Source organism: Aotus nancymaae, unplaced genomic scaffold (assembly GCF_030222135.1).
Source record: "Aotus nancymaae isolate 86718 unplaced genomic scaffold, 86718_ANA_hifiasm-v0.15.2.pri h1tg000016l, whole genome shotgun sequence".
In the NCBI taxonomy this organism is placed as follows: domain Eukaryota; kingdom Metazoa; phylum Chordata; class Mammalia; order Primates; family Aotidae; genus Aotus; species Aotus nancymaae.
In genome coordinates this window covers 23,275,260-23,297,803 of record NW_026988428.1, presented here as the reverse complement: position 1 = coordinate 23,297,803, position 22,544 = coordinate 23,275,260, and the positions used below count along the sequence as shown (strand labels likewise).

Below are 22,544 nucleotides of genomic sequence, written 5' to 3'. Positions count from 1 at the left end.
ACAAATTGTCCCATATTCAAACAATGGAATACATTTGAGCCATGCAAAGTAAAGAACTAATGATACATATAACACACAGATAAATCTCAAAAGCATTATGCTAAGTGAAAACAGCCAAAAACAAAAATACTAAATGATTTCATTTCTATGAAATCCTAGAAAAGGCAAAGCTAGCATTAGAAATCACTTCAGATATTGTCTGTGTTGTAAGACATTATCTACAGTGGGCATGAGAGAACATTTTGGGTGAAGGGAATATTCCACATCTTGATAGTGGTGCTGGCCACGTTGAATTATTTCCTTAAATTTGTTGAATTTTACTTATGTGTAAATTCTACTTCAATCAAGCTGTTAGAAATAAGAATTTGAGACCAGGCGCGGTGGCTCATGCTTGTAATCCCAGCATTTTGGGAGGCTAAGGTGGGCAGATCACCTGAGGTCAGGAGTTTGAGACCAGCCTGGCCAACATGATGAAACCCGTCTCTACTAAAATACAAAAATTAGCCAGGCATGGTGGTGTGCGCCTGTAATCTCAGGTCCTAGGGAGGCTGAGGCATGAGAATTGCTTGAACCTGGAGGTGGATGTTGCAGGGAGCTGAGATGGTACAACTGTACTCCACCCTGGGGGATACAGCAGCAAGACTCTGTCTAAAAAAAAAAAAAAATGTGACTCTCCTATATTTTCAGCAAATGTCAGAGTTGACTATCCAATCATATTTTTCCTTTCAGCAAGCATGCTTTTTTGTTGACAGTTGAATAATTTTTCTCTCACTTTTAAAAATCATGGTTTGCAAGTTGCCATTTTATGAGATTTTATTATTTATTTTTTAAATTACTAATATTAAAATTTAGCCAGGTTGGAATTCTCTTATTGCCTAAAACTCCAGCTTAGCTTTAGAAATTACTTCAAGGGTCATTGCCTCTTTCCTATTAAATTTGATGGGAATAAAATGACAAGTAATTTATTTCATTTTAATTTTCAGAATTTTTTTCCTGAGTTCAGTCCTATTAATCCTTATGATAATGGCTGTATTAGGCTTCATGACTTTATCTCTCTAATTCTTATGACTAGATTTCCTGTAACATTTATAGCTTACATTTATAGAACACTTACTATGTGGAAGACTAACAACATCATATATTTACTTCCTTTAATTCTCACAGAGCCCCTGTGAAGGAAGTACAGCTATTTCTTTTACCCCATTTTACAGATGATGAAACTGAGACACAGCAACTTCCAAATTCATGTAAATAGTAAGTGAGGAAGTGGAGATTTGCTTATAAGCAGTTCTACTTGACAGACCATTGCCTGACCTATCAAACTACAAATCCTATAATTTACAGATTTTAAATTCTAATATTTAGAAGAATCAATTTACAGACCTTTCGCTCTCCCTCATGATAGTTTCAAAGTGAGTTTTGCTTCCCTTCCAAAAACTCATGTTGAAATTTAGTTGCCATTGTGAATAGTAGTAAGAGATGGTGACATTAAAAGGTGATTAGGCCATGAGAACACTACTTTTATACATGGATTAATACTGTTATTGTGGTAGTGGGACTATCATGAGAGTAGGCTGTTATAAAAGCGAGTTTGGCCCTTTCTGTCTCTCTTATATGAGTGCTCTTTTGCTCTTCCACCTTCCACCATGGGGAGATGCAGCAAGAAGACCCTCACCACGTGTGGGCCCCTCAGCTTTATACTTCCCAGCCTCCAGAACTGTAAGAAGCAAATCTCTTGTTATTTATAAATTACCCAGTTTTAGATATTCTGTTATAGTAGCAAAAATGGACTAACCCAGTGGGTCTGAGATGAATGCAATCATCTATATTTTTAGCAAGCACTGTATTTTTTATCTATATTTTTATATTTCATCTATATTTTTAGCAAGTCACCATCACATCTGATTTGTTGAACTCAGGTTGAAAAACCTCGTTTTGAACTTCATCTATAAAATAACAGTGACCGTAAGCTAACTATTTACTTTCTCAGTGCCTTTGTCTCTAGGTCTCAAAATGACGTGGTTCTTTTAAGATAAATTGAGATGACAACTCCTGGCACACAGTATATTTTTTATAGTAAGTTAATTTGGTTTTGTTGCTTTTGGTGGTAGATATTATTGCAAAAAGTTCATTGACAGTGGCTACTAATACCAATCTTACATTTCAGTTGGAGTGAAAGATATTGCCTAATATGCAAAAGGCATTTCAAAGTGAAAAGACATCTTATTGAATGTGAACCCTTTTTTAAAAATTCAATCTAATTGTTCCAGGAATTACAGCACATCCTCCTCCAACATATGTTTCTAAAATACCAGTTAGCTCCTTTGCAATTGGCAAATAGGAAATATTATATTAGTATAATATGGAAGTTGTATAGCTTTATATACAATATACTCTAGGCAAAGGGAGGCAGAAATAGTCAGAGTAGAATTATAACCTTGGGTGGGCAAAGAAGCCCTCAGTTTGAATGTTATATAGTCAGCAGGAGCCCTTTTGGCTCAGTTTTAAGAAAACGAAAAACAAAAACAAAAATGAATGCCTGCATCGGGGGCTTCCTCTTCAAAGGGGCATGCTCCTGGCCTTGTGCAGCTCTTAAATATTTGCAGTTGCCCTGACCCTGTACCCATTTCAGTGGCAAGCGTACTGGCTTGGAGTTTGCCTTCCAACTGGATTTCCTCCACCAATTCTAGTTAAAGTGTTGCCAGCATTTATGCTCATTTTTATTTTTGATAATTCTGAGTCACTTCCTTGGGTGGTCCAAATTACTGTCTGAGGTGCCAATATTATTTTTGCTAGCAGTATACTCCCAAAGTTGCATATGTTTTGAGTGGTCTTCCTAAGTCAATGTTTCCCACAACTTCTATTATTAAGGTGCTATTTTGTTTTGCATTGTGAGGATTACAAGTTGCATATGTCTTATCATGACCTAAACCTCATTTTAGTAGCATGAACTTCTCCGGCTTTGTATTATCTTATAGTTTCTGAAAGTTACAATGTATTGAATGGTCTGCAAATAATAACTTACTTCCTCAGAGACATTATTTCATTTCTTTGATATCACTAGTGTTGTATTTTCATATTATCCCATTGTGTAAAGCCCACTTGGGTTACTTTTTTAAAAGTCTGCAAAATTTCTAACTTGCATTTCCTGTCTTCTATGCTGAGTCAGCAAGAACATCTACATTTTATTTTAGTTATTGGCTCTTTCATCTATAAATTACTCTGTCTTAGATAAAAGTACGTAATAATTTAAAGGCCAAAGATGACTATTTCTTCACTAAAAAAGGCATTTTCAATAAAAATCGTTATTTAATAATTTCCCTAATTTATTGTGTCTATACAAAGTATCCACTCATTTTTCTAAGAACTTTGATTGCTTTATTACTAATTTTTATAATATTTAGTGAATATAATTGCTCTCTGTATCCATTATCTGAGTATAATCACTTTCAGAACAATAATGCATAGTACATTAGATATTTTCTTTAAAGTTTACCCGTTGTTATTTTAAAGTTCCTGACATGCTTTAGGCAGAAATAGAACATGATATGATTATAATAAAATAATTCTATGGATAGGCACATCATCGTTCATTGTCATTGAGTATCTGTTTGGATACTTTTGAGAAGCTTGGGATTTTAAGTTGGACTTAATAAGCTTGAATCACAGTGTTATATTCAACCATTTTAAAAGGTGGGTTTAAAAACTAAAATTAAGAAATAAACTAAAAACTTTCCCCCTTTCTAGCTTCATGATTTTAGTCAAATTTTTCTGTGTATCCAAGTCATAGCTATTCTTTCTATAAAGGAAAGAAAATAAATGTGCTTATACTTTGAGTCATTCCAATGATTAAAGGTGATAATTCATAAAATGCTTAGCTCAATAACTGCTTTGTAATACACTCCACATAAGTATTATCTTTGAATGTTTTTATAATCATGACTTATTAAATTTGGGAACAATCATTACTATATGTTTAGTGTCCTGTTCCCTGTGTTTACTTTATTTTCATAACCTAGGCAGCTATGGTCCGATGAATGATTTAACTGCTTTAGCTGGTTGCACGATTGCATGATTTTAGCCTGATTTCATGGGATGCAACAGAATGAACATCGCGGCTCATGGCTGTCAGTAGTGAAAAATAGCTGGAAATCAGACAAACAACTTTATTGCTGAGATTGTTTCCGGGCTAAAAGTTCTTCCAACAGCTGTTTGTTTTGGCCATTAACATGTCCATTCTTTTTTTTTCTAAGCTGGGGGAAATACAATTTTCTTTAAAAAGAGAATGCAGGCTGGTTATTTCTGAAATCAGGAAGAACTCCTGTCCTTCCACTGTTGTGGTATTTTGGCTGCTCTGACAGCTGGACTGAAGGGTTTTTCCTTTTGTTTTTTTCCTCTTTTTTACTCTCAAAGTTCAGACTCAGACTGCTTTAGTGAGAAAAAAAGGAGCTTTGTGGCAGTTACCTTCAAGAAAAGTTTACTCCCCAAAGGATATTTAGTATTACATAGATACTGAGTCACTGAACAGAGAGAGAAAGAGAGAGAGAGAGAGAGAGAGAGAGAGAGAGAGAGAGAGAGAGAGAGAGAGAGAGAATGAGAATGAGAATGAGAATGAATCCCAGCCAGCAAAACAGAAAGATACTTAACTAAAGATGCAGGGAAGTTTTGCCTCTTCCTGAAAATTATACTATTAGGTTTTTAAAAATCAGGATGACTGCTAGTTTTGTTTAAAGTATTTGTTCTGGAAATTCTAAAGCTGGATTCTACAAGACTGAGGTTAGAAGCATTTTCTTTGGCAGCAAGAAGATACTTTTATAGAAGCCATGCCTGTTCTTGGGGTTGCCTCAAAACTGAGGCAGCCAGCTGTTGGGTCAAAGCCTGTGCATACTGCTCTTCCGATACCAAATCTTGGCACGACTGGGTCACAGCACTGTTCTTCAAGACCTTTGGAACTTGCTGAAACAGAGAGCTCCATGCTTTCTTGTCAGCTTGCATTAAAATCAACCTGTGAATTTGGAGAGAAGAAACCCTTCCAAGGAGAAGCCAAGGAGAAAGAAGACAGCAAGGTTAGTGGCTGAAGTTACCTGCAGACTTATATAGCTAAAATGTACATTTCTTTTTAAGTGCACTATAAAACATGTTATGAAATGGTGAGTAGTAGAGGAATACCAGTGTAAGGATATAAGTAGTTAGAATGGCTGAAAAGCTGAACATTTTGCTTACGTAAAAATCGTATTCTTAGTTTAGAGTTGTAAAAGTCATGATCAAAATTTTCTGAATATGCATATGTTGTCATTATTTAATACTACTTATTGATGAATGCCTAGTTAGTTCCAGATATTGTTCTATTACTAAAAACCATAATCAATCACAAATGTGAGGAAAAGAGAACCTATTTTCATACATACTGCAATATAAGTATGAAATGTATACATGCTGCAATGTATGAAAATAGGTACTTTTGATAAGAGATTTATTTGTAATAATCCATGTAGACACCATCACTTTTCTCTAAATATCATTTGCATTTCAAACAATTTCTGTTTGAATATTTGTATCCTAGGCTGCTTAATTCATTACAATATGAAGGAAAATGAAATTTTATTTTCCTTGATACTGTACCTCTGTCTGGATTTTCACTTGTAACCTGAAACCCTACTCTTTTACTTATTACTGATATATTTTTCAGTCATTTAATTTCGGATATTTTGTGAGTAGTTGCTCATAGCCCCTGGTTTCTAAAGCATACTACAGCCGTTTTCTCCAGTCACTGAATGCTAGCATGGCCCTGCAGCTGCTGAACTTGGTGGGGATACATTTGTACCTTGATAAGCACCACTTTTGTTTAGTTTATTTTTATTTTTATTGGTACATATCAAGTGTATATTTATGAGGTTCATGAGATATTCTGATACAGGCATACAATGTGTAAAAACCACATCAGGGTAAATGGGATATCCATCACCTCAAGCATTTATCATTTGTTTGTGTTGCAAACATTCTAAATATAAATTCTTTCGGTTATTTTAAAATATAGAATAAATTGTTGTTGACAACAGTCATCCTGTTGTGCTATCAAATACTAGATCTTATTCATTCTACCTAACTTATTTTTGTACCCATTAACCACCCACACTCCTCCTGGCCCCCCTCACCACCACCCTTTCCAGCCTCTGGTAACCATCATTCTACTAAGCATCACTTTTTAATGCAGCATTAACCATAATGTCAAGCTTTCCAAAGTCAGTCTCATCCCTGGCTTCTTAGGAAATATTTTGGTTTTACTCTGCTATCCAAATGTTAATTTAAAATAATTTAAGGAAAAAGCCTTTATGTAAAAATCAACTCTAGAAGTGAAAAAGAAAGCCACTCCTTTTTCTGCAGTGCCTATTCCACCTTCACCTGTTCAGATCCTTTAAGCCTCATCCCAGATGCAACTTTATTCATAAAGTCTTTGCTAAGCTATTCTTCTCCTCCATTCCTCTTTCCCGATTCCTTGTAGAAATGCTTGTGTGTTTTAATTATCTGAATAATTTCTTTTAATTATCTGGATAATTTCTTTGCATCTTCACTAAGTTGAAAATGTATAGAAGGCAGGTCTCGTGTCATATTCTGTGTTCCAGCTCTCTCCTTCTACAATACTTTATGCATAATAAGAATTAAATAGTAGTTGGATGAATGAATACAGGAATTAATGAATCAATGAATGAATAAACAGTTATTTTGAGAAAGATTTAGTTAAGTTTGCTCATCTTTTTTGATCATTTTGAAACGGGAAATGTTCCTTTGTCCCCCTCATAGGGCGTGTGACAGCGGGAGTGGTTCGCTTCTTCAATGCCCTGATGCTGAAAGCTCTAGGGGGAGCATGCAGATGGGCAGGTTGTAGGGCTTCAACCCCACAGCAGCATCTAGGGTTGAGTGTTTACAGCTCCTGAAGCCCCAGTGGGCATGTGTTACAGTGTGTTCTTTTAGTTTTGCTGTCTGAAGGTGGATTGTGTTAATCTGCTTAATTAGACCCTCTGCCTTATGGCAGGGACAGAGGGCTTTCTGTATCCTGGGCTCCTGCCTTGGTGTACCGAAAAAAAGAAAATGCAACATTTGGGCATGAAAACAGAAATGCCTGTCCTCACTAGGTCCTTGGGCACAGGCCAAGGGGTGGAGCCCTAGCCAGGGACCCCATCTTTCTCTACCCAGCACTTCCCTTCCCCCTTCCCATATCAATTTTATCTATGAAACAAGAGTTTGGGAATGGATGATTTGTGGAGTTCTATGTTTAACAAAGCATTTTCCATGTGAGAAAAATCAGGTAAAAGGAAGTACTTTTTGAGGGTTTATAGTTCTCAGTCCAATGTGAACAATATAGAATAAAAAGCAGGGAAATTTAAATTATCAACAAAAGGCTAAAACTGATTAACTTTTTGCAAATAATTAAAAGAAATGTCATGCAAATGTATTCTAATATTCTATGTATCCACAAGTCTGTATGGATTCAATGGAAAGAATAGAGACACATTTTCTCTGCTGACCATTGCTATCTTTTCTGCAGTTTTAGTGAAACTTTCAGTTTGCTAAATGCCCTTGGCCTAGGACTTGAGCACTATAAGCACTGTTTTCAATATAATTTTGGTTGATCTCTTTGGTTAGCAAACATATTAATCAAGCATCCGATATCCCAATAAGCCTTTGTGGTAAGCAAAGTTGTATTTATAGGGATGTTTTTACCATGCCACTTATCAGATTAAAAATGTTTTCAAACAAACGTAAAGACTGCCTGGTCAGCAGTTCAGAATATTTCTAAATGTTAAAAAGAAGTATATTTGGAGTTATTTTTGCTTTTGAAAAAAGAACAGAACTGAATTGAATAGCAAAAATGTTCAAGGTAGTTATATTAGAGAGAATTAGACTTGGCTGCAAAAGTAGAAAAGTCAACATAACAATAGCATAAAGAAGGTAGAAGTGTGTTTTATTTTCATATAAAGAAAACCTGGAGTTGAGCAGTCCATGTATGGCTGGTAGGGAAACTTCAGGAAGTTGTCAGGGAACCAGGCTCTATTTTGGTTGCCATCATCCATTTGTGGCTTATACCTCAGTCTTTATTTATTTATTTTTTTGAGACGGAGTCTTATTCTGTTGCCGGGCTGGAGTGCAGTGGCGTGATCTCGGCTCACTGTAACCTCTGCCTCCTGGGTTAAGGCGATTCTTCTGACTCAGCCTCCTAAGTAGCAGGACTATAGACATGCACTGCCACGCTCAGCTAATTTTTGTATTTTTAGTAGAGATGGGGTTTCACCATGTTGGCCAGGATGGTCCCAATCTCTTGACCTCATGATCTGCCTGCCTCAGCCTCCAAAAGTGATAGGATTACAGGTGTGAGCCACCACGCCAGGCCTACTTCATAGTCTTGAGTAGATAATTGAGCTGCACTCAATTAAAAAGATATACCCTGTTTTATTAAATATTCTTCCACATTGGCCTATTTATAGTTCCAAGGCCTTACCTTGCTGCAATGGAGACTGGAAAATGTAGTATTTGTTCTAGGCAGCTATGTGCTCAGCTGAAAATTATAGGTTCAATTTCTAGAAAAAGGCACCATGGATAGTACCCACAATAGATGACTGCCATTAAAAAACATTTATGTGGGGTACACTGCTAGTCCTTGTACCAAACAGCTTAGCTTCATGATCTGGTTTGAGAGAACAAATTTACATAGGACAGTGTCAGAAATGTGTGTTCAGTTGTTGCTCCCTTCACCTATTGTTGTTTCAATTAGTGCAAATGCCATCATTCCAGTCATCTAATCCCGAATTCCTAGACTAACATCTGATGAAGTACATCATCATTTTACATCCCACAATTTGCTAGAAATTGGAAATTTTACTTCTGTATTATAGCTTGGGTTTATCTTCTTCTGCACTTTCCCATCCTTTGGTGGCCTTTTAAAGTTTTCTATCAATTATTTCAATGACTCTAAATTGGTATCCTCTCCTCTGTGTCTCTTCACTTGCAACCATGCAACACATTCACCATCCTGCTTAAGAAAAAAATTTATTTGCTTCTCATATCTTATAGTGTCTTCATTCAGGCATTCTTGCCTCCCAGTTGTCACTTTCTCTGTTTCTATCATAGCTCCATCTAGGAACTACATCCCAGATGTCTTCTTCCTGGGTGTCCCAATTTCTTCAGAATGTTTAGTCCCACTGTCCTTTAACAAATAAATAATACTAGTTCCAGACTGTATGTCATATGCAGTTGGAAAGTCTTCCACAATATTTCAAGGGCTTATGTTTTCCTTAGCTATATCTTTTTCTGATTTCTTTCTTATCTCAAATTTTCTATTCTCTCTCATATGGATTTGTTTTTCCATTATTCCTGGGCATACACCCAAATGAAGAACAGAGTCACTTTGCCTTGAAACCTTTACTTAACATTCTGGAGGTTAAGATTAAGAAGGAGTGTTCTATTTTGTCACAGCTCAGCAAAGAACATCCAATTAAGCATCAGACATCCCTGTTCATGAAAGTTTCTTGGCCATGCTGCTGCGGAGAACTCCCTGGCTTTTACTTCTCAATCCCCAGTCTCTTTCCAACTTGATCTGCCACCTTTATTTTACTCCTATTTTCATTTCCAACTTTTTTCCAGTCTTGGTCTCACTCATTCCTTCCCTCTCAGATTACTTGTGCAAACTCAAGATTCTGTTTTACATTATTATAGAAAGCAATTATTTTTTGTGGACCAGCCTTGTATTTTATAGAAATGTTTTTACTTTATCCCGAGACCATTTCAAAGAAAGTATTATAATCTACATTTACAGAGAAATAAACTGAGTATCAGAGAGAGTAGGAGTCATGCATAGGATCAGACAGTTAACTAGTAACCAAATCCATAATGTGAATTCAAATTTGTTCCTAGGAAGGCTTTTACTATGTTACTTTATTTATACTTTCTCTTAACGATATAACAGCAATATTTTTTTCCAGATTTACCCTATCATCCAAATCTTACGCACTATTTAAAATTATTTCAAAAGTCAAATAAAAGTATAGACAAATTACTGTAAATACTAAAAGGATGGAGAGATTGCATCCGCTTGGAGAGAGCCAAAGAAATTTCTTGAAGGAGTAGAGGCATTTATGTCCACGGTAGAATGTGTGCTTATTTAATTTTCCTATTTGCTAGTTAAGGGCAAGCATGGTAGGAATTATTTCTTAATACTGTGTTGACACAGGGCTGGCACTAATGCTTTGGAAACAGAAGATTTTAAAAAAAGAAAATAAACATAAATAATAATATTATTAAGCAAATATATTGTATAAATAGTATTGCTAATGTGGGCAATTCTTTTGTAGAATTTTAGGGCTGAGAGAAATCCTATTTGAATGAAACATTCAGAAAAGACTGAATTTTTGGAATTTAATGAGCAGATAGGACTCAGATGTAGGCAGAGAAAACATTCTTTTGAGGAAAAGTTTACATTTCATACTTTTTAATTTTTTTGAAATCTTCAGTATTTTGTGTACATTTGATGCTAGTTTGCTGAACACATTCACATTCTTCTTAGTTTCTTTTTTTCTTGTATCATAGCCATCTTTCTTTCCTTTAATAAGCACTAAGACGTTACATATATTGTTTATAGAAACATAAAGCCAATAGATATGTCATCAATTTTCAGGCAAAATAATTGCTACACGTTTGGTATTTATGCTATCAAATCACCAACAATTATCCATAGTCAATTTTGAACTTGAAAGATTAAGTGGCATAATTAAAAGAACATTGTATTAGGAGCTCTAATTTTGAAAAGTTTACGTAACTTATCCTCAAAAGGGAAGTAAACCACTATAAATGAAGCATAGTATTTATGGAAAACAGCAGGTAGACAATGGAGAAAGATCTTATGTAAGAACGAGACCAAATGACACTGGTAATGATATTTAGGATAAATCATTGCAGAGAGGGTCTAATATTAACTAATGTTTAGAGACTGGTTATACCTCAGGTACTGGGCCAAACACTTCATAGAATATTCCATTCAGTCCTCACAACAGCCTTATGACATTGGCATTATTATTCTTCCCATTTTACAGACGGAGAAACTGCAGCTTAGAGAGGTTAAGTTACTTGCCAGTATCTCAGTGCTAGAGTGTGGTAGAATACAGATTCAAACTAAGGCTATATGATTACAGAAGACATTATTCTTAACCAATAAACTACATTGCAATAATAAATACTTCTCCCGGGGTTAGGGGAAGGGAAAGAGGACTCCTGATTGACCTAATTTTTATGTAGAATAGTAGGGTTTGTTTTAGGTAATAAATTAGCATTGTTGGTGAATCGTAAATCAATCAGTGGCTGTGTGAAGTGCCTAGAATTATCAGGAGAAGACAATTAAGTTGACACATGGTCTCTACCGAATTGTTTGAATAACAGAAATAAATAAAAGGAACCCCATGATAGAAATATAGCAGCACATGTCAATAAAGTAGATCACGGCTTTGGCCTCCAGCTGTTTCCTTCTTGGAGAAGTTGCCTGATTGCTGAGGACTGACAATACTCCTGTTGGCTTGCTCACTTGGTAGCATTTCCAGAGCTGGCCAGGCCTACAGCTGCATAGGTCAGCTCTTGGGTCTCTAGACGATTCCGCCTTCTTTGCCTGTTTCTGCTGTGCTTGCACATTTAGTTATTTATATTTAAAGAAACACGATTATTTCTTTTTCTAGTTATAACTCTCCAGGTATCACAGTTAAACTGTTATGGTCATTTTAATTGTTTTTGCTTTTGTGGTAGCAATGGTCAGAGAACATTGAAATAAAGCTGGAATTTTAACATTTTCTCTACTGGCAGAAGGCTCAGCTTCTCATTATTATACATTTATTGTTCTTGAGTAATAATTGGTAGAAATGTGACCATCGATATTATTGTCTATTATTTTTGTTCATGCTTTACAGTGTCTTTATAGAGTTATATTTCATGCTTTGAACTAAAATGTATTAAAATTTTTGATACCGATTACTTGATTAAATGTTACTGAAGATTTCATACTTTTAAATTTTTTTGAAAGTTTCAATATTTTGTGTATATTTGATGCCAATTTAATGAACACATTCTTCTTCATTTCTTTTTTCTTGTATCGTGGCCATCTTTCTTTCCTTTAATAAACACTAAGACACTAAATATATTGTTTATAGAAACATAAAGCCAATAGATACATCACTAACTTTCAGATAAAATAATTGCTACATGTTTGGTTTTTATGCTATCAAATCACCCACAATTATCCATAGCCAATTTTGAACTTGAAAGATTAAGTGGCATAATTAGAAGAGCATTGTGTTAGGAGCTCTAATTTTGAATTAAACTTCTGCTAGAAGTACAATTGTTTAAGCATAAATCATTTAAACTCTCTGGAGTTCAATCTCTGTATCTGTAAAAAATGAAATGAAACAAGGATAAAATAACTTACAAAACTTTTCTAAGAGTAACATTTTATCTCCTCCCTTTCTCTTTCTTCCTGATTTTGTCCCATCGGTTATCCCATTTCTCATATTGTCAGTGTCTTCATCCCCAATGGATCACTGGACCAGGATATTTCAACTTTTGCACCAGTGACATTTAGAACTGATAACTCTGTTTTGGGCATAGGGATGGGGCCTGTTGTGAGCAGCATAGGATATTTGGCAATATGCCTACCTCTATCCACCAAGAACCAGTGGCAAAATCAAACACAGCTGAGAAATGCTGCTTTAGAATCAGCTTCCAATAATATTTTTGTCTTTACTAATTTAAATCATAATAACAACAACAATAATCATTTTCATCACTATATTTAAACTGCTCCTTATTTCCTATTTCACAGAGACATTTCTTGAAAGTGTAGTTTGTGTTCACGGTCACTGTGTCAAGCTTTGCATTTGCTTTACTTTTCTTGATCTCTGACTTTTGGAAAACTTTGACTTTTGGAATATTCCAGTATTTACTAGCAAAATGACTTTAGCAAGTCAATTAATACGTAAGTCTCATCTTCTTCCTCTTTAAAACGAGGATAATAATGTAAACAAGCATATAGAATTTTTGTGAAGATGTAAAGAGACATTGGATATAAACTGTATGCCAGTAGAGGGCCTAGTATAGTTGGTGATCAACATTTATTACTCACTATTACTATAATATTATAAAAGTATCTGGTATTGTCATATAAGAATTAATAAAATTAAGAATTGGTAGTAGAATAGAAGAAGCAGTGATTACTTCTCCATAGATGGGAAAAGTAACATTTCAGCCATTTCTTGAAGGCCAGGCATGGTGGCTCATACCTGTAATCCGAGCACTTTGAGAGGCTGAGTCAGGCCAATCACCCGAGGTCAGGAGTTTGAGACCAGCCTGGCCAACATAATGAAACCCCATCGCTACTAAAAATATATAAATTAGCCGGGCATGGTGGCAAATACCTGTCATCCCAGCTACTCAGGAGGCTGGGGCATGAGAATCACTTGAACCTGGGAGGTGGAGGTTGCAGTGAGCCAAGATGGCACCATTGCACTCCAGCCTAGGGGATAGACCAAGAATCTGTCTAAAAAAAAAAAAGAATTTGATTTAGTCAAGTAAATATGAAAAAAAGAGTATTTCATATGGAATAGCATTTACCAGGCTATGGAGTAGTGTGTTGTGTTTATAAACCTACAGATTACTCACCAATCTTAGGATGTAGGATGCAAGCAAGAGAATGTAGGCTAATTTAAGGCAGTGGGAAGATGGGCATTAAATGCATTGTAAAGAGTTAGGATTTATTCTGTACAGAATGGAAGAAGTATGCTAAATATCAAAGTGACATGACTAAGTTCATATTGTGAAAGCTGACAACAAAATAAAACATATAAAGAGCCAGTAAATGGGAAACATTTTCAAAATGCAGATGAGGAGAGTGTGAAAGAGCAAAGTTCTGACTAAAGTTTGAAGCTCAAGAGCGATGGAAGAGGTACAAGTCCTGTAAAAGAAGCTATAGATGTTTGGATTAAGTTACTAATTATCAACAATCCAAAAATTCTTTGTCTTGAAAGATAAAGACATTTTCTTCACACACAAAAAATGTGCAGTTTAGTTGGAAGTGCTAATTAGTGTGAACTTAGTAGCAAGTAGTAGTTAAAACTAAGGATTATTACTAACACTTTTTGAGTACCTACCACATGTTGAAAGCTATACCCAAGCTATGATTCCAGTCAAACAGCTGTAGCAACTGATCTCAGAAGGATGCTAGGGTGGAGTTGGAATTCCAGTCTAGGTCTATTTCACTTCCCTGTCCTTACTCTCCAAGTCTCTGTCTCTGATGTTTCCTCACAACAATGTATAGACAACCAACAGTCAAAATCAATGTTATTCTTTACTGTCTTTGTGGATACTGAGCCACGTAATAGAAAAACAAAGGAAATAATATATTCTTACTAGGAGCACTGAACTAGTCTTTGACAAATTTCACTTTGAACTCTTCCTTCTCTAAATCCCACTATTACTTCATTTTTGCTTTAAGAATCGTTTTCCTTTGGGTTACTAGTCCCTGGGACCAATAGAGAAATTAAGTATCTGTGGTAGAGTTCATTAATTGGTTACATGGCAGGACTTTCCCACTGCAAACCATAGAATGATTTGTTAAAATGTATTGCAATTCTGCCTGGAAAAAAGTTACCAGATGAAAGAGTCATGTAAAAATGGAACATTTCCCCAGTATAACAGCATGATGCTATCTCCATAAACGAAAAGCAAAAACCAATGAATAAAAACTATGGGCCATCTCTTCTTTTTGCTGTATTTGATATTGTATAGAACTTTTTTGTAAAACTGAAAACCTGGGGTGGGCAGGTTCAAAATTTTTCATAATAAAATGTGACGAAGCAAATTTTATATACAATCAAAATGGCATTGCACTAGTTAAGGTCATGCTAACTTCTGTAACAGATAAACCCTAGGTCTCAGTGGCTTAACACAATAGAAATTTCTTCTTCACTATTTTAATGGTCCCAAATAGTTAGGGGTTAACAAACTCTGACCCATAGGTGAAATCTGGCCTGGTGCCCATTTTCCTAAATAAAATCTTGTTGGAACACAGCCCTGACACTGGTTTATGTGTTGCCTGTGGCTGCTTTTATCCTGTAATGGCAGAGATCAGTATTCACAATAGAGAAGACATGGATTGCAAAGACTAAAATGTTTACTATCTGGCCATTTATAGAAAATGGTTGCTGACACATATATATAGTAACAAAGAAACCAGGTTCTCTCCAGCTTATGGTGTCATCATCTCACCTCTAGCCAGCCATCAGTGAAACAGAGAAAATGGAGAATTGCATAAGAGGCTTGGAAATTCCACATATCACTTTCATTCTATTCCATTGGTCAGAACTCAATCAGATGATAATACCTAATTGCAAGAAAGACTAGGAAATATAGTGTAACTCTGTACCCAGAAGTTAAGGGAGATAGTTCGGTAAACTATTAGCCAGCATTTAGTTAGTTAGCCAGAAACTGGCTAATTAGTCACATGTTCAAGATTAAGCAAAAATTCACCTTTTAAAAAAATAGTCTAAGGTGCTCAGATTGTCAATAAGTTGTCCAGAATTACAGGGATACATCTTTAAAAGCAAAACACTGAATAAGATAAGAACCATGATGATACTTAAGTTATAAATAAAGATCTTGCAGTTAACGCAGCTGTTAAAAGTAGACCAGGTCCATGTATACACAAATACCATATAAAAAGCTCACTATGGTCTTCAGACTCCTCTGGCTGTTTCCGACCTCAGGATCTTTCTAGCTATTTTTAATTTCTCCTCTTCCAACCTGCTTATCCAGTCTCACATCCTCCTGGAAGCAGGTCTCTCTCTTGGTCCTGCACCCTTGCTTCTACTTGCTTCGGTACTCTGTTGTTAACGTTCTTTTCCTTGCTGGACCTGGAAACTCTCCGTCAGAGCTGGGAACCAGAAAGGCCAAGACAATGTGAGATCTAAATTCTAGAAAAGAAATTTAACAAATCAGGTGAAGTCAAGTGTCTTGAAGCAAGAAAGAGGCATTTGCAGGATTTTAGATGATGCCAAATAGGTGACTGCATAGTTGTGTAAGGGAATGTCTTCTCTCTTGGCTTGGAGATACTGTGAAACTGCTGTCAGCTCATTGCAAATTGGTTCCAAGGGGCAATGAGTGGGAATGTGTGACTGGGTGATTGGAAAACTCAGCATTAAAAGAAGAAAGTCATATTACAGTCCTTTTAGAGCATGGTAAGCACATATAAAGAATATTGCAGAGAACAACCTCTTCAAATGCAAGATGAATTTCTAAGGTAATTTGTCTGTAGATTTAGTTGTGATGTAATACTGTCTGTCTCCAGGTTTCTCCTTCTCTTTAACAGGGCTCACTGTTTAGCTTCAGCTTGGATCAAGTTAAATTGTTACTTTTTAGAATCTTAAAAAATATACAGATTATATATTTCCCTTTATTGTCCCTGAATGCTCACATCTTTCATATAATCTTGCTGTGCCTTTTTTGGACAATTTATTGAATTTCTACAGAGTGATATTTTTGCCAGAACTTTTTATGTTATTGTTTTGACCCATATATTATTTGGATTCTGTTTCACATTTCTTTTCTTTTCAAACCATCTGCTTTTTATGGCTATTTCTTCCTTCCTTTGGCTGGATTTTTGATATCCACACTTGTGTGTTGCCTTCGTCCATTGAATACAAGGTTTATTATTATCTCCAACAATATGTTCTCTCAGCTATTTTCTACTGATTCCAGCTAGACCTATTGTATTATACAAAAAGACTGCATTTCAGTAAACGTAAAACCTTTCAGTTACCACTTCTAGATCTGCACCATGGACCCTAGGTAACTTTCCTTGTCATTGTTAATCAATGTGGGTATGTGTGTGTGTGTGTGTGTGTGTGTGTTTATCTTATAGGCATTATGGAAAATATGCTTAGAAAAACTAGGATTCTTTTTAGGATCTATATTCATTTTTGCAATTTTAAATTCCTGTTTAATATGACCTAGAAGTCACAGAAATGATTATAATGCAGATTTTCAACTATCATGGCTTTTTATTATAGGTTTGGATATAATTGTTTTATTTAAAACAGGTTTCTACTCTCTAATTGTGACAATTAAAAATATATGCAGACAATGCCAATGCCAAATGTCTCATAAAGGGTAGGGGGCCTTGCCCCAGTTTACAACTAGTTTAGACCCTGTCTTGTTTGAAAAAAAGATTTAGAAGAATTAAAAAACATACATAATATATAACATTTCAAAAAATATGCAAATAAAATGGGATTATAAGAAGAAAAGAACACTAAAAATGGATAAAACTAGAGGAAAGCCCGATATATACAAATTTTGCTGTGCAATTGTGTACAGTGGCTAGGGAGTCCTCTACACACTTGGATCTGAGCTGCTGAGCTGCGGATACATTAAGATTAAGTGAATGATGTTGCTTTAATCAGTGAATTTGTGCTGCTGCGATGGAATACTATAGACTGGGTAATTTAGGAACCAGAGAGATTTATTTCATACAGTTCTGGAGGCTGGAATGTCTAAGATGAAGGTGATGGCAGGTTTGGTGTCTAGTAAGGCCTAAATCTCTGTTTCCAAAATGGCACCTTGTCTCTCCGTTGTCCACAGGGGAGAAATGCAATGTCTTCATGCAGCAGAAAACCAAAAGAGAGTGAACCCACTCTTTCAAGCCCTTTTACAGGGGCCTTACTCCCATTCATGAGGGCTCCATTTTCATAACTCAGTCACCACTTAAAGGCCCAACTTCCCAAATCTAACACATTGGTAATTAAGTTTCAGCACATGAATTTGAAGGACCACATTCAGACCATAGCAATGCCCAAAACATGAGCTAATATTTGCTCAGGAGATTCTCAACTTTACCTATTTCTAGGGGTGTAATAGATTTTTCTCATAGAGATGATACAATGTAGTTTAAATAAAAATCTTCTCAGTAACATTTTTATTGCAGATTTTAGCTACTGTTTTCTCCCTTTATTTCTCTATTCTATATGGATTTATTTTAAATTTGTATTTTAATGGTTCTATTAAATATTTTTTCATTGGGCAGAATGAAAAAATGTGTTCAAAATTTTTCACAATAAAATGTGACTAAGCAAATTTTATATATAATCATAATGGCATTGCACTAGTTAACAGATAAACTCTAGGTCTCAGTGGCATGTGCATGTATCATAGGTAGGTATATAGACACATATACCTACCTATGATACATGCACATGCTTAATCATCCTGTAATCTAAATATGTAGAGTATATGTTGCATACAGCATTACAGCAGCAGTAGTTAATATGAAATGACTAAACTTCTAGTCAGATGGCCTGAATTGGAGTTCTTTACTCCAACTGTGTAATCTTGCATGTTATTACTCAGTCTTCTTGACTTTAGGATTAGAACAAGAATAGCAACCTGACCTAACTGTAGTCAGAAATAAAAGCATAGTGTTATAGAATCATAATAACGTTAAAGCATTACCTATCTTTATTGGAAGCAGATGAGACCTACAAACATATAATTTTTAGCACAGGCTATTCTTTTTTAAGAATATCAATAAGCATAGACTAAGAAACATTTACATACCGTTTATATAAATATATATATGTGTGTATATGTGTATGTGATATTAAATAGCACCTGGCTCCATCTACTTTAATAAAATGAATCTTGTGGAATACAAATACAATTCCCAAATTCAGGCAGTCTTGTTTTGAAGAAAAACGATCTTAGTAGTGATTTATGAGATAGAGCTCAGATGTGTTTGTGCTTAGATTCAGGCTCAATGCAGTCTGGCACTGTCTTTAAAAGAGATGACCACTTGCTCTTAGACTTTGACTAAGAACCTATAACATCCTAATATTGAATGAATTTATTTCAGATTTTTGCTGCAGCACTTAAAAGAACCAAAGTACTTTATTTCTTTTATTGGTAGAAGAAGCATATCTACAAATCACCTTGCTTTGCTTCACCATTATTGAATGATTTTTCATCCTATATTTAAGTAAATTTTTAAAAATAATGTAGAATACATAGAAATTTTCTCATCCATTGAAGTTTTATATATTAGTTGATATCTTTTAGAGGTTGGCTATTTTTCATTTTGTCATTAGGTTTGATGAGGCTAATTATTCAAACATTAAATGGACAAAAATACTAGCTTTAAAATGCAGTGTGCTCCAAAAAGCGCATAAGGATTACTGACCTTTGAGTCAGGTCCCCAATTCTGGTTAAATGAAGATTGGGGAGGAAAGGGATAGATTTATGTAGCTGAAGAGATAAGCACCAAAAATACATCCAATACTAAATGACAGAGTTTCTGTAATATCAGACCCTCCTCCATTAAAATCTATTAATAGAGATTCAGATTTTGCATTTACTGCTTTAGGTATGAAATCTCAGATAATTCACTGTCAGAAAGTTTATTCCCTGAAAGTTAATCCATTTTGTCTTTGCTTAATGAATGAACCCAAGATATTTAGAAATAGTGAGGATGACATATACAGGAAGATAATTCTAACAGAAAAATCTCTTGAAGGATAAATAAGAAAATGTTGGATGAAGAAATGGGTTATCACATAGGATGACTAACTGTACTGGTTACCTTCAGACTGTCCTGAACTTAGTGCTCAAAGTCTCTTGTTTCAGAAATTCTTCAATCCCAGGCAAACTGGGATGGCTGGTTATCAAATTATGAGTCAAATTTCCTTGATTTTCTCTTTGATTTCATTCTAGTTTTATATAATAGTCTAATTATTAATTCTAATTTTATAGTAGTTGGAGATTTTATATTTATCAATTTTAAAATATATTATTGTCTTGTTTAATTAAGAATTCATTGTTACATGGTATCAGTTATCTATTTCATATTTAATGGGATATGTTCTTTCTTTAACAGGAATTATTCACATTAGAAGTAGCTTCTTTGGAAGTTTTAGTTATCCAAAGGAGAATGATTTTTGCAACGAGGTTCAAAATGTACATTTGCTCTTCATTCCTTATCGCTACCATTTTAAACCAGTGTTGGCAATGAAAATAATGCACTTTCCTTTTATGAAAAAGGCTTTGATTTGTCAATAAAACAGACATGTCTTAGTTCCATCAGTTCATCATCAGGCAATTTCCAACCTAAATCTTACGGACCCTGAGTTGAAAATAGTGATATCTTGAGGTACTGCAGTGAATTTGTTTTTTCTATACCTTCAGAGACTACATGCAGAGATCAAGACTTTCATTTCACTTCAACAGTATGCTTCTCCTCTGTAAGACAGACAGGATGTGGTCTAGGAGAAAGTCCACACTTTAACAATAGGCCATTGACAGAATGTTTGGGGAATACAAAGAGGAAGAGAGTATCTGTCTACACCCAAAATTATCAGAGACATTTCTATGTGTAATAATCTTCTATTTCAAAAATATGTTTTTTAAGGTCACCCATTTTCCTTCTCTGTTTTTATTGGATGAGGAAATTTGCCTTCAAGATAACAAAACATTTTAAATGCAGAGAAGGAATTGCATCACATTTTGTCTAGTTATCCCAGGCAGAAAATGAATTCTCTCAGACACTAAACACATTTTATTTAGCTCTTATATATGGTCTATGTGAATCAAGCTTAGAAAATGAAAAAACGGGTGGGAAGATGAAATCCAACTGAAAGTAAAGGTGCAGAGGATTCAACAGGCAAGAAGTCCTTCTAGGAAAAATAAATGGAGAGTGCCCCAGTTGCTGACTTTATCTACAATTAATTCTGTATAATATTTTCTCATTTATTCTGCGTGAGCAAAGATGCTATGCAGAGTATAAGCATCACAAATACCACTATTTTTCTTTCTCTTCTGTAACCTTGATCAAATAGTAGTTAAATTTTGATTAATTTCCATATTTCAAGGACTTACAAGGAAATCTCTGATGTCTTAGCCCTGTGTTTATTGTCTGCATCTCTAGCTTGTTATAGTTTTCAGAGGAAAGATCTCATATATAGCACCCTATCACAATGTTGACCTGTATGAACATCCAGCTGGTGCAGCTGCCATAAAGCTGAAAGGAAAGTTAGAATGAGTCCAATGTCTGCCTTGTCTTTTACTTTCTTCTTTTGCATGCTGTTGTGTAAACCTTTTGTTCTAATGTCTTGCCACCTGGATTCTCTTGTGGATGTGTTGCTACTCTCGCCAAAAGACTTGGCAGAGGGTGCTTCCTGTTGTACAGCAGACTTCTATTTACAGAACATCTATAAAACCACAACATGAATAGTCAGAATATAAAAGACGGCCTTCTAATGAACATAGTAAAACTTCAGAGCACATTCTTTAGCCAGGAGAAAGTGCCACAAAGATGTGATTTAGGATGAGTAAGACATAAGTCAAGGTGTGGGTCTTTTAGTTTCCACCAGAAAACAACACTTGGATTTCCTGGCAATGTATTTATGTAATGACTGTGGTTTCTTTTTGTAAACTGTGTCTCAGACAGTGAGGAAGAATGAACCAACTGGATTGTGTAACTTTATAAATAGAAACAGTCATGTTAAAATAACAAGACTGCTCTGGGTAAAGGCAATGAATTTTGCTACTAGCTATAAAGCTAGGTCACTGAATGAATATAAGATCCATCCTGCAGAGTAACTTCTAAGGCTTGCCCAAAAACTGCTTAATGGGAAAAATCCATGAGAACTTCTTGCTCCCCTTCTATTGTATTTCAAGTGTTTTACTCCAAATAAATCAAAACCTTTTCTCTGCTGGATATAGTCAAGTTGGAGACACTCAGCAACTTTGTCCTCCACTACAAATATTGAATGATGTACTCATATCATTTTTAATGTAGCACATGGTTTACTAAACTTTGGAACAGTTCATCCATCCTGGCAGTGGCATACAGGATAAGGAGGTACCTGTCTTATTATCTGTTGAACAAGATATATGCTACCTTTGCCATAGGATCTGGAAAACTAAATGATTTAAATTTCATTATTACTCTTTGTTTTTGGAGGAACAAACCCAGGTGAAAGAAAAGAAATCTCCTTAGTGAGGACAAAAAAAATTAGTATCTTCAGTGTGATTCCATGCAATTTGATATGTACTTATATGCTGTGTTTACAAGTCAGTCAAGGTTTATAGATCATAGCTTTTGAGTCTTTGGGGGATTATTGCAGAATAGTGAGGTTTTATTTCAGTGGCTAATCCTTCATAGACACGGTTAGGAAACTAATCTTCCTGAGCATAGCAATAATCTTGGGAATCATTCAGGGTTCCCCCAAGATAATTAAAATTCAGTTTCATTTCAACTCTTTAATAATTTATTTAAAATTTCTTTAATGAGAGGCCAATTTGATTTGTGTGTATATCTCTTAAGTTTCCCTAACACAATGTCTTGCATGTAGTAGTGGCTTAAACATATGTGTTGAATAAAAAATAATTATTTTTATGATTATATTGCTTTATTCATGATTTGCCTCATGTCTATATTTCAAAAAGAGCCATCCTAGAGCCTATTCATGATT

General features: G+C 35.1%; 1 protein-coding gene across 10 annotated transcripts in view; it reads left to right on the top strand.

Annotated features, from left to right (window-relative positions):
• NAV3 (neuron navigator 3) overlaps positions 1-22,544 on the top strand; it is an 853,828-nt gene that overhangs the window by 474,021 nt on the left and 357,263 nt on the right. For 7 of the 10 annotated variants that reach the window (XM_064376944.1, XM_064376950.1, XM_064376948.1 and 4 more), the window contains exon 1: positions 4,567-5,066. The exons of the other annotated variants lie outside the window; for them this stretch is intronic. In XM_064376944.1, coding sequence (XP_064233014.1) covers positions 4,824-5,066 — 243 coding nt within the window. In that variant the 5' untranslated portion in view covers positions 4,567-4,823. Of the gene's footprint in view, positions 1-4,566; positions 5,067-22,544 lie in introns of those variants that run through there. 10 annotated transcript variants of the gene reach the window in all.